At 47.8% G+C, this 17,755-nt stretch overlaps 1 protein-coding gene across 1 annotated transcript in view; it reads right to left on the bottom strand.

The window, feature by feature from the left end:
- LOC142587030 (uncharacterized) overlaps window positions 1-17,091 on the bottom strand; it is a 38,087-nt gene extending 20,996 nt beyond the window's left edge. Inside the window, exons 1-3 of the mRNA XM_075697913.1 lie at window positions 16,961-17,091; window positions 3,616-3,752; window positions 3,462-3,544 (exon numbers count right to left, since the gene is read on the bottom strand). Coding sequence (XP_075554028.1) covers window positions 3,462-3,544; window positions 3,616-3,752; window positions 16,961-17,080 — 340 coding nt within the window. The 5' untranslated portion in view covers window positions 17,081-17,091. The remainder of the gene's footprint in view (window positions 1-3,461; window positions 3,545-3,615; window positions 3,753-16,960) is intronic.
- Window positions 17,092-17,755: the final 664 nt, after the last annotated feature.

Here is a 17,755-nt window from a genome sequence, read left to right as displayed (position 1 = left end):
ATGTAATAAACTGAGAAACTCTATAGTTGCCGCTACAAGCGTGTTCATACGCTCCGCGTCACCTGCTCCGCTTGTGCTCTCCGTTCTGTAAATACATGCTGCCCCGGTACAATGATGCAACAGATACTTTGGGAACTTACCCATCTGCCGCGTTTACATGAATGCGACAATTGCGCTTCAGTTCACCTATACTGTCTGGCGGCAGTTCCTTCCAGCCTGCTTACCCAAATGCAGGGTCGAGCGCCCCTTTAAGCTACGTATTCAGAAATGCCACTCAACTTGAAGTCCAGTCTTGACTTGGCCAAAATAACACTAGAAGGGAACGCTGCAGAAGGAAGGGAAAGAGGGTCTTGGCACGTTCTCGATATTATCGTCTAGATCAAGTCAAGCATAGCCTTCATGTAGAGGCCATTTATAAATCCGGGGGTGCATATGTTCAATCCCACCGCATCGTCTTCTAGTCGTATAGTTGGCGCCTGTTCGTCATTGCCGTCAGACACCTCGCTAGAGCGAAATAGTAAATTAATGATGCAGTGACCAATTAGGCTTTTAGAGCATTCCGCGTCGTCAGTGCATCCCCAGCGCTAACGTTCTGACGCCAACTGCTAAGCTGAAATTAAACCACTTTTACGGCTTTTTGCCGCCTGTGTAGGTCTAGAAGCGTGAACACGAGCAGGTGATTTTAATTATGACGACACAACATACCCTGTGTTTGGCCCTCATGGTAACATGAGAGTAATCGATGGATGATCTGCCTAAATATTTTTGCGGTCAGGGTGGAGAAACAAGCATGAATTCGTGTCGAACTTGGTGGCCTAGGCCAACGTTACCAGAATCAGTTCGATTTGAGAGCTCCCTGTCCCTTCCCACGGAGCAGTAAGTCCCTAGTGGTGGGTGCTGGAACTAGTGGCGTTGCAATTGACACTTTGACGTAATAGTTCGGCGGAAACCCGCAAGGTGGAGATAAGTAAATAAATACGGAAATATTCGAGACCCACCCAATTGTAGTAATTGCCACAAAGGAAACCCATACGCGTTCCTCGAAAGTTGATGAGAAATTCGCCCGCGTCTGAGACTCGAACCCGGTACTGCAGCCTTTTCGGGGAAGCCATTATACCATCTGAGCTAACCAGGCGGCTAGCAGATGGCAGGGCGAAGTCGGATATGTCATCAACTCGAAGCAAAGGCAAGAATTTGACGTAATAGTTCCGCAGAAACCCGTAAGATGGAGAAAAACATTAATTATGGGGCTTTACGTGCCAAAACCACTTTCTGATTATGAGGCACGCCGTAGTTGAGGACTCCGCACATTTCGACCACCTTGGGTTACTTACCGTGCACCTAAATCTAAGTACACGGGTGTTTTCGCATTTCGCCCCCATCGAAATGCGGCCTCCGTCGCCGGGATTTGATCTCCTGACCTCGTGCTCAGCAGCTCAACACCACAGCCACTGAGCAACCTCGGCGGGTAAGGTGGAGAGAAGTTATTAAATAATAGGAAAACGATACATCCATCCAATCGTAGCAATTGCTACGAAGGAAACCCATACGGGTTCGTCGAAAGAAAAGCTTCGAAACTTCAACTGTGAAGCATGTTCAGTTCATTCAACACAAATAGCTCGATTCGTACGGAGCTTGAAAAGTACTTATTTAATGCTCTGGAACGCTTGCGTAACTAACTTTATACTAAAATTACAATTAAACCATACATTTTAAACGTTGGTTGCCCGTCACCAAGAACATGCCTGCAATATATTTCAACGAAATATATACAAACTTCATCATTTAGCTCCAGGAGAAGACCAGGAAAACTAACCACACAAACACCTGCTTTTTCTTGCATAGATATAGACAAAAACATACAATTAAATTCTAGGTTCATAACTAATCTGCACCCTTATAACGTTCGGATGATTTTTTTTCCAGAAATGTGCACCAATTCCTAAGAGGCACGTTCATCGGGCCCATTGTAATGGGTGGTGTCCCCGTAAATATTGCACTACGAAGAACCATGGCACCCATTTGTTTCAAATATATAATTACTGGCACCAGTGGTGCTACGAGCGAGCTGTAAACTTTTTAATGTTTTCATTCATAACATATCTAAGCAGGCTGAAGATAAATTTAGCCTCTAAATCACGACGACTGCCATATTTACTCCTGTCATAAACCCTGACATGTTCTACCTTCCTTCCAAGTATGCACGGCGAATTAATAGTTATCTTAGCTGACGGCAGTAAAAACAGGAACATTTTAGAGCGCTTTAATGTACCCTATAGGAGCTCGGCTGCAAAACGCCGCGCAGCGCAATGTTATTAGATTGGTCCAGTGCAATGCCAGAGGAGGAAGCCGCGAACTGCTCTAGCGCAGTTTTTAAATGCGCAAGCTTGCGTATGCCTGCCCAACGAGAAGTTTGTCCATCATATAAGACAATCAATTGCTTACACCCCCTTAAGCAATGGGTCGTACCCCCCAATGGTAAAGAACACGAACGAAATAGTTGTGACCTCGACTTTTACTCCCTGCAATCTGCGGAATGAAACAGTTTCTTTGGTTTCCAGCAAACGAAAGCATACTCTATGCATTTGACACCAAACAACACGATTTCTTCATTACTATTCATTTAGATAGAAGATTGTAGGGAAAGCTGCCTCACAAGCTTGCAAGGAAGCTGCAGCGCATGGCCTACCAGTCAGCTTACAGTTGGTTTATCAAAGAGCTGACATCGAGATTAAGAAAAAAACTGTGATTTTTGTGCCATTCTTATGATGTCGAGTAATTGCTGCTGTTAGCATGGAGACAACAATGGAGCTGTCGATACTTGTGAAGCATTATGCTCAATTGTTGCCTAATCAATAGAGAAATGAAAAACATGGAGAATGTTTCTTTAACCTAATGCGAAAGGCAGTGAACTGTGTCATTCGTGGCCAAAATAGGTGAACTAATGGTAGAAGAAGGCCACGGAAGAACTCAGAAATAGGTGTGCGTTATCCAACTCAAAATGGTATATTTGTAGCACTTAGAGCGCTGCCTCTTCTAGAACGTGAGTGATAAGCATCACCGCTCTTAAATTATCGGCGGGTTGCTTTTGTAGAAAAACATTTGTGCCGCAATACGGTGACATATAAACTGCGTTCTCTTGCATCGCTTAGCGTTAGAAAATAAACAGGATACCGAATGAATTAAATTATCCCAGAGTCCTACCACAGAAAACGATGTTTGTCTTTGTTTATACGCACAGTAGTACTGCGAAATAAGCGAGTGACTACATGACGGGAGAGCACTGTTTATGGGTCGTAATCAAATGACACGATTTCCTTTCTGAAATCTGAGCAGATCATAGATTGGAAGATTTACTTACAAGGGAAGTAAATGGGCTTATTTTCTTCTATTAATAGCACCTTCATTAAATAATTTCAACAGTTCTATAGGCAGTAGGAAAACATCACACTACTACCTACCGCCATAAACATGAATTGTGTCGTAGACTTCGTTTCGATCTTGACGATGGTAGTCAAAAGTTCCTTTCAGTTCTTCTGTTATGCTGTTCAAGGGGAATCAAATTAGTCATTTCATGTCGAATAAGAAAGACGCATAAGAAACTCCATCTCTTACTTTGTCCCATTCTCTAGATAGGACCTCTGAAAGAATGTGGTGTTTGAAGTCATGTTGTGGTTGATGTCCTTTCGGCACATCGGTGCATTTCGCTGAGTAGTGTTAAAAACCCAAATTTCCTCAGTCGTATTGAAGAACTGAAATAAAACAAATGCAATATTTTATGCTTTCGTTATGTAAATACCATCCCAATCATTATGATTATTAAATATACTGCAGGACGAAGACCTTTCGCTGCGATCTTCCATTATCCCAGCCTTGTGCTAGCTGATTTTAACTAGCACCAGTCAATTTCCTAATTTCCTCACCCCACCCAGTTTTCTGCCGTTCTCGATTGCGCTTTCCTTTTCCTTGGCACCCATATTGTAATTGTAATGGTCCATCAGCTATCTGCCCTACGTGTTACATGCGCTGCCGTGCTCCAGTCATTTCGCTTAATGTATACTACGCGTAGGATATCTCGCGATACCTGTTCGCATTCCGATTCACACCGCTCCCTCCTCGCCTACGAATAGTCCACCTAACGTTTCTTGTTCCGTCACTCTTTGGGCGGTGCTTAACTTGTTCTAGAACTTCGTCCACCTCTAGGTTTGTTCCCCATATGTTAGCACCGGTAGGAGCTAACGATTGTTCTCTTTTCTCTTCAACGGCACTCACTGCTGTCTTTGGAGGCTATTGCTTTTGCTACTTCTTTGAAGCATGCAATCAATACAATTGAAGATATGGTGTCACCTCTCAATAAATCGTTTGTGATATATATATATATATATATATATATATATATATATATATATATATATATATATATATATGTCGGGGTGATACAACTGGCGCTTAGGATGCATGGCGCACAGGAAGGCGAAGACGCGCATCTGAGCTTGGCACGAGCTGGCTGTCTTGGTCTCTGGCTGCACTACTCTTTGAAATACGGTGCAAATGGCCGTTTCTGTCTGTGTTTTTCTGCACATAACATTATGGTGGAGGATTCTGATACCCTTCCTCGCCACGGAGCTCCGCAGTGCTTGCTACATCGAGGTCGCTACCATGCCCCCGGAGATGGGGCTCCGTCATCGTCGGCTGCGACTCGTCAGACTGTTCCAGTTGTTACGCTTGCCCACGCTCGCGAACCTGGTCTGTTGCCCGGCTTGGACGACACCGACGTCGAAGTGTGGATGAACCGCTATGAACGCGTCCGCACTAACAATTGGTGGGATCCAACGATCATGCTCCCTACCATTGTTTTTATTGCGACAGGAATTATATCGACACACCAGGCGCATTTCTGCCGTCGCCGTCGTCGTGAGGTTCCGTATAAATTCCAAGGACGATGAAGTCGCCGCCGTGTGGCGTATGCTGTATGAGCCAGCGAAAGTGGGTGATGGTGAGCCGGCGAACGCAGGTCAATCTCGTGTGCGCCAGCGAGGAAGGTGGGGCTGAAGTGGGCCCTTTACTGTGGCGCGTGACGCACGGGGATCAGGCGATGGAGGGGGGCGTTCTTCTGTGGCGGCTGCTGCTTACGGCGCAGCCGTGCGAGTGCCCCATCTTGAAAGCGCGTTGCGACATGGTCAAAGTGCGCGCCCACGCAAGCGTCATCTTCAAAGCGATCTGCGATGTATGCAGAATGCGCGTAGTACCGGTACCTTTGTATACGCTGTGCTTTCAACGTTTCGTTCCCGTAGAAACGAGAGATGCACGAAGGTCAATTTTCTCGCTGCTGCTGCCGTAATTTGGCACTGCACCACTTCTACAGTGAGTCTCCGCGTTCATCTAGCGAGATGTATTCATGTTTACCAGTGCGTGCGTGGTGCCGTGCTGACTAATCTTGTTAGTAAGCGAATGTTTACAAGTTTATTCGGCCGATAAAGCTGCCATCTTTACTTCGTATATGTATCTACTAATTCGCTATCGCAATGGGTGCTTCGCCTTTCGGGTGAAATTGCGACATATTTACCTGCCCTCGCGTGTGGTACCGAACCCAGTAAGATGAATTAACAAGCTGGTATATTTACAAAGAAAAATTGCTGTTCTATTGCACTCTGTGGTGGTCATGATCAGCGAAGCTGTGTATGTGAGCCCCTTAAAGGCGAACTGTGCATAGCCTTGCGTGAAACGCCTTATGCACATAAATAGAAAGCGAGGCACGACTAGTCGCTCCTCTACGATACTGGGCCTCGGAAGATGGGGCACCGCGGGGTACATGCATATACCTACATATTGCTGCAGCACACGGCACGACACCTTTTACTAACGAATTTCAGCACGTAGAACAGACACGCACTTCACCGCACTCCGAGGGCACACACCGCATCACCGCAGCCAAGGCGATCGTGCGTTGGTCGATGTCCAGCAGAGCAGTACTGGTCGTGAGGTCACTCAAGAACCACAACTTTTGTGGAGAACGGAAAGACCTCAGAGCACGCTAACTCCATGGTATTTGAATTCGCTACAAATGTGAGCCTTTCATTTGCATTTTGTGAACAAAGTCTTCAAAACATCGTGTCTACCTCGCTCGAACGTACAGTCGCGATCAATTTGAAGGTGATCGCTCGAGCGGCGACCAAAACTAGGAGCAGCGCCACGTTACGTCATCACCGTCGGTCGAGAGGGAAACATCGCATAGCTCCCCTCTCTCTCTTTTGGCATTCCCTGAAAAGCTGTCACTCCCGTCAACGTTCACGGCATAACCTGCGAATTCATTTCGATTGCGTTATGAGCCTTTGCACGGAGGCGTCATTGTTAGCCAAGATATGCATGAGGAAGCGACGCACACAGATCATTGCCATGAAAGGGAAACAGACGCAAAAATGTGGCGAGTTGGTCTTGGAGGGTGATGGCCACAGCCTGGAAGAGCATAATAGGGGAAGAAGGCAGCGTAATTTTTATCTTCGCAGTTCCGAAATCGGCCGCTATACTGCTTGGAAGGCCCGCCGGTCGATGCTCATGCGATCACCTTCAAATTGATCGCGACTATACATGGTAATGCCACAAAGCAGGTCAGGCACGTCTTCCTTGAGGGATTTATACAAAAAATTAATCTAGACACCGGCTCCTGCAGCTGTGCATACCAAGTTTCTGATCTTTAAGAAAGTGTTAGTAGTCAAAGTACACCTATGTTGAAAGTGTCTATCATGCACAATTGGGACAAAACGTTCATGTACTACCTCAATTTTCTCATTACAAGAAGCTCCTAAGTTATTCCAAGTAACAGAGGCGAATTCAAGAGGAGGTCTCATTAGCGAACAAAAAAAAGTTGGAGCAGGACAAAAAGACATCGCACAAATATTGGCGGTATTATGGAACTGAAAAAAAAATCAATAAATATATGGGTATTAAAGGAGACGAAAAAACAACGGACCGCATGTGGGATACGAACCCACGTCTTCGCGTAACGCGTGTAGTTTGTTACCGACTGAGCTACCATGGTGCCACTGTGCCATCTATTTTCAGGGGTCTCAATTGCTACGTGCTATTCGAAGGTGATGATGCGGACACTTGGATTTAGTGGGATGCGCCCACAATCAATCGCTCTCTGATCTGAGGACGATGATGTGTTTTGTTTGATATTGGCTGGTTTCCATGTTGGCCAGCACTTGGTATTCCTTGTAAATATACCACGTAAATAGTTTAACGACTGTGCTTCCACGTAAAATTTATTTGGTGGAGGTGCTGGGTACTTCTTTTGACGACGGAGCCTCGTCGCGGACGCCATGTCGAATCTGCCACCATGCCCCCAGGTGATGACACGTCGCCGCCAGCTACGCCTGCGACCACCCACCCAGTTTATCACCCTCTCACCGCTCCACGATCCCGGGATCTTTTCCGGTGCAAACAGCGATGACGTGGTTGACTGGTTAAGCATGTATAAGCGTGTCAGTAAATGGAATAGCTGGGATCCAACTGTAATGCTGGCCAACGTCATGCTTTACCTCGGCGGATCCTTTAGCATATGGTTTCGTAGCGACGAGGTCAATATGACCATCTGGGACACGTTCAAGCAGCATCCGTTTGGCCGACACAACTGGCGGTACATACCCAGACGTCAACTCAGCCATACTTGGGCTGGCCTTGTGTCTGCCAGTTGACCAGAAGGTGCCCGAGGCTGACAAGATCACCCACGTTTTCAAGGGAATCGCAGGCGACGCATTCAATCTGCTCGTAATTATTAAAGCGAAAATCAGACATGCTATTATTACGCCAATCTGCTCCTCTTCACCAACGTGACCACGGTTGACAGTGTGGTCAAAGAGTGCCACCGTTTTGAGCAAGCGAAACGATGACGCATCTCGCATATGTAAGAACGTCAACCGATAGCCGCTGCAACGTCTTCCTGCGAGGTGACTGCTTGTTAACCGTTCCCACCAGACGACGCGACGCGCACCGTACACCGAGAAATTGGGGCCGCCATATCCGGCTTTTTATAAACCCACTGTATCTGAGACATCGACGCCGGCTGTTTCTTGGATCCAGGCTGTTCTTCCCCATGAATTTACCAACCTTGGCCTTCTCTTTGCTGTCTGCTCCTGACACCGCCCTAGTCTCTACTGGCAGGTCTGGTCGCGGACCCTACGCTCTTCGTCGTTCCAGAAACCCGTAAGAATGAAGGCCAGCCGACGATAAGCCTAGCTGTTTCAGCTGCAGCCGAGCTGGACACATTCCTCGCAATTGCCAGACAGTGGCCCTCTCAGGGCTCTAACCCATTTCCCGCTTACTCTGGTGCCTTCCTTAGTGCTAGCCGCTGTCTGCCCGCACCTAATTCTCTGCACTCATTGCCCCTGGCGAAGGAAGGCGCTCTACGCCCAGCCGCCTCCACCGCATCGCCGGCCATCTCGTTCACCGCCTCCATCGCCGTCGCTTTTCGCCTGAAAGCAATACTCCGGAGCTTCTGAAGGTGAAATTGTACTGTCAACCGTGACCCAAAATCTTCAGATGCCCTTACGTGCCCACCGGCACATACCTGAAGCTCACGTCAACGGCGTCAGCGCTTTGGTTCATATTGGGGTGCATGTCTCTGGCTTTAGTGCCAGTCTGTCGCCGCATGAAAAAAGTTATTATACTTCCCACGACCCAAGTCATACGTGTCTGTGCCCGTGCGATGGCCGCCGTTGTTGGGATGTGCAAAGCTCAGGTTAGCGTTGCTGGTCACCAGGTGGTAGTTATTTTTACGGTCCTTGCGCAGTGCCATCCCGACCTCATACTTTGGCCTGAGCAAGTCATTGCTCAGGGGTTTTCCGTAGCCTAGTAGCTTAAAACTGAACTTTCCCTGCAACTGTACTGGTATTTGATAGGTTCGCGTTCGGAAAGGTAAACAAACTAATATCTAAGTTTTGCCCCGGCAAGGCCGGTGACGGTAAGGCTGGGAGCTTCTGTCCAAGGGCCACATCAGCATAAACGGCTTTGTGGGCCGTATAGTTCTTATTTGGAAAATCTGTATAAAACATATTTCATACCACGCAGGCGTCTGCAGGAAGGTCGCCAGGAATTTAACAATAGCACTACTTCTGATTGCCCGTACACACACACACACACACACACACACACACACACACACACACACACACACACACACACACACACACACACACACACACACACACACACACATATATATATATATATATATATATATATATATATATATATCTGGAGAGACAGCTGTTAAGCCTCAACGGTTTATTGCGCCAGTCGTGCGCTGAAGACGATGACGCCGGCCATGATGATGGATATATGGAGATGAAGAAGGTGAAGGGTTAATATAATGCTCACACAGTTTCCCCCGCGCGTGGAAGCGGCCAACCTGGCCGCTGGTTATGGCGGGAAACGCCGTATGAAAGGTTTTAAACGCGAAACATGCACAATCTCTGTGGAACGGCAGCGGCCGTCCACAGGCGGAACAACTGGAGTGACACGATAGTTAACTGACGAAGTCTGTTCCCGAACAATGTAGGGCTCGATAAAACGGGGCTGAAATTTCTCGCACAATCCAGGAGCGCGAACTGGGGTCCACAGTAGCACTTCGTCATCAGGGTGGAAGGCAATGACACGGTGAGATGCATCATAGCGAATTTTGCTGTTTGTTGACTGGCGTCTGTGTTGAGGTGGGCACATTGGCGACACCGGGCAATGCGCTAAGCGAACTGCTCACACACTGATGTGGACGAAGGCACGGGGACACCGAAGAAAGAAGTGTCGAGGATAGTGAGTGGTTGGCGACCATACACAAGGAAAAAGGGCGAGTATCCCGTAGTGTGTTGGACGGCCGTGTTGTGTGCGAAAGTGACGAATGGTAGAATGACATCACAATTGGTGTGTTCAGGGTTGATGTACATAGATATGTCGGACAGCGTGCGATGAAAGCACTCTGTGAGACCATTAGATTGAAGGTGGTAGCTGGAAGTCGTTTTATAGATGGTATTGCACGCACGCTGAACATCCTCGATAAATGTAGAGAGAAAGGTCCTGCGCGGTCACTCAAAAGCACACGTGGGGCTCCGTGCCGTAAAAAGATGGCTTCCACGAAAAAGTATGCAACCTCCTCTGCGGATACCGAAGATAGTGCGGCTGTTTCAGCGTACCGTGTCAAGGGGTCTACAGCTGTGACGATCCATCGTTTACCACCAGTGGTTAAGGGTAGGGGTCCATAGAGGTCGATACCAACGACTACGAAAGGAGGTTCAGGACACGGGACAGGTTGGAGCAGTCCAGCCGGAGGTGAGGTCTATCGTTGGCGGTGTTGGCAGACCGAACAGGAAGCCACGTATTTCGCTGCGCTGGTTGCAAGTCCAGGCCAAGAGAAGCGGCTGCGAATTCGCTCGTAGGTTTTATGGAAACCAAAGTGACCGGCAGAGGGATCGTCGTGAAAGGTCTCCAATATCTGGGCCCTAAGTTACCGGGGAACGAAAGGGACCCAACGGTGTCCTTCGGGATGAAAGACGTACGGGTATAATATCGAATTTTTGATCTTGAAGTTCTTCAACTACCGAAGGAGGCGAGCGTTAGGTGGGCCAGATCATCCGCGAAAACGTTCCATAACGGAGTGGCAGTAGGAGTCATTACGTTGGCTAGTTGACAAGGTGTCCGAGCACTCTAATGGTTTCGCTGGCGAAGTGGCACTTTTTTGTATTCAGCTGAAGGCCAGCATCCTAGAGGAATGTCAGGACTTCGTCGAGGCGCTACAAGTGCTGATGGAAGGTCGACGAAAATATGATGATGTCGTCAAGGTAGCATAAGCAAGTCTTCCACTTTAGGCCCCGTAGTACGCTGTCAATCATCCGCTCAAATGTGGTGGGAGCATTACACAGGCCGAAAGGCATTACGTTAAATTCGTAAAGTCCATGGGTGTGGCAAAAGCAGTTTTCTCTTTGTCTGCTTCGTGCATGGGTATCTGCCAGTATCCGGAGCGTAGATCAACGCTGGGGAAATACTCCGCGCCCTGTAATAAATCTAACGCATCATCGATTCGGGGCAGTGGATATAAATCTTTGCGCGTTATATTGTTCAAGGTAAAATCACATTGAGCCCTCTTACGCACTAAAACGACATTTGATAACCAAGGACTTGAAGATGGGCGTATTATGCTAGTAGCATGTCGCCAACGTATGTATCGATGATATGTTGTTCAGCGGAAGAAACGCGATATGGCCGCCGGCGCACGATGGTAGTTCCATCTGTGTGTATGCGATGAGCCGTCGCAGAAGTCTGTCCCAGAAGAGGAGAGTGGACGTCGAAGCAGTCTTTATGCTTGGATAACAACGCCAGTAACTCCCCCGTCTGCTGCTGCGTTAGATCGGAGCTGATGGTACTAGCGAGATCAGAAGCAGGGACCGGATTCATAGCTGTGGGTGGTCGTGAAGCAGCAGTAGTCGAGGTAAGCAGAGAGACAGGCTGAGTGTCCAAGAAGCACATGAGAGCGGCTCCTTTAGAAAGCAGGACTGGCTCATTGGTTGTCTTGAGTACAGCCAAAGTGGCCATGCCGTTGGTGAAGTGAACAAGGCTGGGTGCCAGAGCAATCTCTTTGGATAAGAAACGGGCTGACGGTAGAACTAAAACGTCACCATCAGTGATGTCAGAGTTAACTGCAAGGAGTTGTTCGCAACCAGGGGGCACCATACAATCGTCAGCAGTTCGTAAGCGAAGGCGCGGTTCGCGCACGTCATCGGAATTGTCGGTCTCTGTCAAGTTAACGAGGCATTCACGGCCCGAGATGAAAGCCAACGTCGAAGAGAGAAAGTCCCACCCTAGTATAGGCATGTGAGCACAGGAAGTCAACACTGCGAACTGGATATGGTGGCGTATCCCATCGATCGAAACTCTAACGGTGCATTGCGCCCATGGCTGAATCACAAAATTATTTGCACCACGAAGAAGAGCTCCACTGTGAGGTGTAGTTACTTTGCGTAGACGAGCGCACAAGCCAGCATGAATAATAGAAATAGCTGCTCTCGTATCAAGCAATGCTAGGACTGGTACACCTTCTACGCACACGAATAAAGTATTGCCCAGGCATGCTGGAGGAGTTGTAGTCTGTGCGAGCCATGCAGCTTTCCCTCCAAAAACTGCACCATCTAGTTTTCCGATCGGTAGTCAGGCATGCGGGTGGCCGATTGCAGGAGTGATGTCGAGCGTCGGAGAGGGCAGGGCGAGCGGCGACACCCTGGACGGTAGTTGCGAGGCGCTTCGGGAAGTGGAGAAAGTGAGCGTGGGGAGAGCCGGCGCTGGTAGAGACTCGGAGGAAGCAACGGGTCTCTCTCATAAATATCGTAGCCACGCGTTCGTCCTGTTCGCGTCTTCGGCAAAAACGCGATATGTGACCGCGAATACCACAATAATAACAAATGGGGCGGGGCGTAGGCCGGGTAGTGTAATATCCTGTGGCAGGCGGACGGGGTGGTAGAGTCACCAGATAGTTGGGGGCAGTAGCAGGAGCAGAAAGCGCTGTCCGAACGAACGCTGGTTGCATAGCCGCAACCTGAGCATAGGAGGTGGGTGGCGAAGGAGGACCACAGCTCGCATTACAGGTCATGGAGGATAGCTCCTCTTTGATGATGTCGCGCAGGCCAGGAACCGAAGGCTGAGGCTGGAGAACGGGAGGACTGAGCAGGCCACACGCTTGGAGCTCTTCGCGTATAAGAGTCAGAATCAGCATACGCAGGTCAGTATCCGACGATGGAGGCGCGTCACCGGCAACTGGTTGCAAACAGATGGCCTGCAGTGCGTCCAGGTGTTGGCAAGTCGCGATCACATCGTTAACGGTATTAGGATTCTTGATCGCCAGTGCGTTGAACGCGACGTGAGCAATGCCCTTTAGGATGTGACGAACATAATCAGATTCCGTCATGGTGATGTCAGCACGGCGACAAAGGGCGAGGACCTCCTCGATATAACATGTGTATGTTTCCCCGGGAAGTTGCATGCGTCCATCAATCTTTTCCTTGGCGACCTCAGAGCGCACGTTGGCAGGGCCAAAAATCTTCCGAAGCAGGTGTTTGAGTGCCGCCCAGTCAGGCAAGGTGCTCTCGTGGTTGAGGAACCAAGTCCTGGCAACGTCAGTGAGGTAGAATGCGACGCTGCGAAGCTTGTGCCCCTCATCCCACCGGTTAGACTCACTCACGCGGTCATAATTGTCCAGCCAGTCATCAACGTCGTCAATACGAAGGCCAGCGAACATGGTGGGATCGCGCTGCCGCGTGCTGATGGTCCATAAAGGAACGGCTGGTGGCGAACAGACGGTGATGCCGGAGGCTCCTGGAGGATCTTCTTGGGGCATCCTGGCGGAAAGGTGGAGCAAGCGGCGGCCTGTACGAAGCCCCAGGGAAACTCGAAGGCGTAGAGGACCAAGGGATCGAATGCACCCTCCACCACTTGAGAGACAGCTGTGAAGCCTCAACGGCGTATTGCGCCGGTCGCGCGCTGAAGACCATGACGCTGGCCATGATGATGAATATATACAGATGAAGAAGATGAAAGGGTAATATAATGCTCACAATATATATATATATATATATATATATATATATATATATATATATATATATCAATGGTGAAGCGGGCCAATTCTAGAGGCAATGGCATAGCAAGGTCGTCCGATCAGAGATGGCCTAATTGTGGGTTTTTCTCCGTTTTGTCGGACAAGCACGTAATTGTTATTTTGAAAGACGTGTGCATTGCTAAACAGTTGTACGCCATTTAATTAACCGGTTAACGAAAGCGTGCCTTCACGTAGATATTATTATGTATATTAGAGATGCATATGTTTTGTCGAAACCAGCATACGTAGTTTGTCAGGGCATGCGTGCGCGTCTTGTATATACTTGTTCGTGGTACTTTCGCTTTTTCTAGCAATTGCAGAGGCATGAAGACTAAGCAAAATCTGGTCTTTAGTATTCTCCGTGGTAATAGCTATTTCCTATCGCTGGTCTTTGCGTGGATTACTGAAAAGTTCCTACGAGCCCAGAAAGTACATTGTTCTAAATATGAAATTGGGTTCATACAATGCTGTTAAAACTCGGGTGCAATCGTCAGCATCGGCTACTTTACTCGTGGAAAACTTTCTGTGGCTATGAAGGGAAATCTTCTGAGGCAAAGCGCGCACAAGTGAAAGCGCTTCTGAAGAGACTCCTGCATTTTCCCCCACGTTAGTATAAGATGGAGAAGACACAACATAAACACCTTATTAGCAACAGTTAAATAAGAGAAAACAGACCATTGAATGTAAAAGTATTTATATTGCGACATTTTCCCTTCTCGCCTAAGCAAACGCGAAACCATCGCACGTGAAAGCCGCGCCGACTAAACGTCTCTTCTGAGGAACTAAAAGCACTGTCAAACTTTGGCGGCCTACTTGACACGGTAACACATGTGCCGGAGCTTCAGCCTCGCAACTTTACCTTCATACCCACAGAAAGTTGTCCACGAGCATAGGCACTATCGCTACACAGAAGCATGTACATGCACCCCAGTGCAACGCACTTCCTCCTGCCATCAATCAAAGCTATACGCAGCATTTGACCTCAGTAAATTTCGCGTTCTTATTGGAAGTGGCCGCTGAGCCAAGTTAATGGCGTTCTTCATGAAGTTGAGAGCATGCTGGCATAATAAAGGCTGCCTGAACATTGCGGACAAAGAACTTAGCTAATGCGAACATATGCGTCATGGAGAAACCTGGCAGGGCTATGAAGGGTAAGGTTGGCGTCATCATTTCCCAAGCTCACTAATATCAACATTCCAGGGGCGGAACAATGCGACTTAAGGCTGCATGGGCATACACCCATGAAGAGCGTTACAATGAAGACATGCCTAGAAGCACTGGAATAATAAACGCTCCACAATTTCAGCATAACCGTAAGGGTAATCAATCAATCAATCAATCAATCAATCAATCAATCAATCAATCAATCAATCAATCAATCAATCAATCAATCAATCAATCGGACAATTTCTTATATGATTAGGAAGAGTTAATAAGGAAATGTTTACAAAGGCAGCTGTTCGATAACATCAAGTACAGCCTTCCCAGCGCTTCGAAGCTTCAAGTTAGCTTGGTGAATACAATGATCTCGCAAGATTAATCTAAAACATACAGGTGTTGCTCTTAAAATGACCCTGAAACGCTTTTGAAGATTTTCTACAAACGTACTGAGTCGTTAGAGTTGGTCCTTCTGATCATTAATTGACACATCTGAGTGCTCTGCGTAAAGCGTGTAATTTATTATAAGGTTTTAAAAATGCACATCGCTGCCGATCGCAGCGCACTGCTCGGCGGAATTTTAAGCCGCCCCTACCCATATGACCAAAATCACCCATATGACGTCAGTGGGGCGAGCTATCCGATTGGCTGACCAGGGCGCGTGATCGATAATTTTTCCAACTTTATGGTAAACAAATGATCTTCGTAATAGTTGGAATGTCAGTTAATTTGTTTTTATGATAAGAAAGTAGCATAAAGAGAATGCACAAGAACAATTTTTCAGTACATTAAGCACTTCCGGCACAGCAAGTGTCGCCTGCTTGTGTTACAACGTACTCCATTATGACGAGAGCTCCGCGGTCACAGTTGGTCTCAGTCTTTTCGCGAGCACTATGATTCGACTTTGTTGCCTTGTGGACTGCAAACATAGCGACTGGCAATATGTCAAGCTGCGACATCGTGTCCCTCTGCAAGGCAGCGTACGAGCGAACTGGCTGCTGCGCATCGGACTGCCGCTATCCGATCGGCGCCAGGATTTGCGCGTTTGTGGCCGTCACTTTACACCGGCAGATTACTAACGCAACAGCGTTTCGCGAGTCCCGTATTAGGGCAAACGTAAGCGCAAGGGGACAGGGTCTGGCCGCTTGACTGTGCCGTAACGGGATGAGCAGAGATGAGCAGAAGGGCAAATGTGAATGGTCTGCACGGTGCAGCCACCTGGTGGCATAGAGCGCAACCATACACAGTAGCAACAACGAAGCGTATTCTTCTTTGCTGCTGGTGCGTATTTTTCGCAGGAGTGTAATCATCGACACGTTGTTTTTATTAATGTTTAAAATGTTTTACACTTGGTTAGAGCAATATTAGCGCTTTGTTTGGTTGGTTAAGCGCTGCGCCAACAAGTGTCTGGACCGTGTAGACCGATCAGGCTGCTCACGTACGTCTACGCCAAAGTTCCTTTATCAGCTTGAGTTTATGCCTCCAGTGATTTGCCGAAATGACCAGCTTGCCTGTGGTTAACGGAATACCAGACACGTTCGGCGCTACGACAGAATGCTCGCAACGCACGCTGCTTCGATAGCTCTCGCTTGGGGTCGACAGCCAAGCGGCTAGCGGAGAGGTCTCGCGCGGGCGGGGGCGGGCTCCAAAACAACCGGAAGTGGACAATGTGACGTCGCATCGTGACGCAGGACCAGTGAAAGCGGAGCGTAGCCCCGCTCACTCGGCGAACGAGTTGAGGAGGAAAAGCGTGGATGGGGAGGAGGGTAAGTTCTAATCGCTTGTAGCTCCATTTATACGTAACGCTTCACTCAAATTGTGGTTCGAATGTTCTACTTAAGCTGTACCCTACGCGTCTACAAAATTTGTCCGAACCGTTTCAGGGGCCCTTTTAACACTAGAGCAATGTGTACCAGTTCGCTATTTCCGCTTGCACGTCTTAGATGATATTAACGAGCCATGAATAAATAACTATATAGGCCGGATATTATGCACGACCATTTTTATTTTCTTGCATTTATTGCACTCATTCCTCGTGCAAAGTACTCTTGTCTTAAACTGCACGCGCCATGTGACAAACCTAATGAGCATTTTACTAAGCTGCAAAATGCCGCCAAATTTATGGAATTTCCAAAGAGCAAGCGGATGTCCTAGGATACTTACCTGATCGATAGGGTAGTCCTGGTTTTGTGGGTCACTGCTTACAGTGGAGCCATCAACTAACCACGCTCCTGAGACTATGGCTGAGAGCACAAGAACTACAAGGCATCTCTCGGAAGACATTGCTTTGCTACGATAAGGTACCCTGACGTGTGTGTTTAGCTGAAAAACACTTATATATAGCCGTGCAAAAGAATAAAACGACCCTACCAAAGCGGAAAACACCCGCTGACATTTTGAATGACATTGTTTCAAAGGGGTCATAACATTTTCGCGAGATATGCGCTACAGTTGATTGACCAGTCTGCGATGGTAAAAGGCAACTAGTGTTCTTTTCTTTATGTGGCTACTGCGGCAGCACATGCGTCAAAGAGAAGTAAAATAATAATAAAAAAAGTAGTTTCGCCCGAAAGGCGAAGCATTGATTGCGATAACAAATTGGTAGATTGCTCTACGAAGTAAGCAGCATAGACTTGTGCACCATATAAACTTGTGAACATTCGCTTACTAACTAAATTAACAATCATATAATATTTAGACAGCGCTGGCTCTGTGTGTCTGTTTCTTTCTAAGTGCTCGTTTCTTTCTACGTGCTATCCTGGATTCAACCAACAAGCCCGCCAACTTTTCCTAACTAAATTAACAAACACGGTGTCAAGCCCACAAGTAAACGTGAGCACATCTCGTTCAGTGGGCGTTAGAACACCCTGTCAATATGTTGTAGTGAGAGTTCGCGGCAGAGCACAGATCGACTGGACCTTCGTGCACCTGTCGCTTCAACGCTAACGAAACGTCAAA

Source organism: Dermacentor variabilis, chromosome 7, assembly GCF_050947875.1.
Source record: "Dermacentor variabilis isolate Ectoservices chromosome 7, ASM5094787v1, whole genome shotgun sequence".
NCBI lineage: Eukaryota > Metazoa > Arthropoda > Arachnida > Ixodida > Ixodidae > Dermacentor > Dermacentor variabilis.
This window is presented reverse-complemented; position numbering and strand designations above follow the sequence as displayed.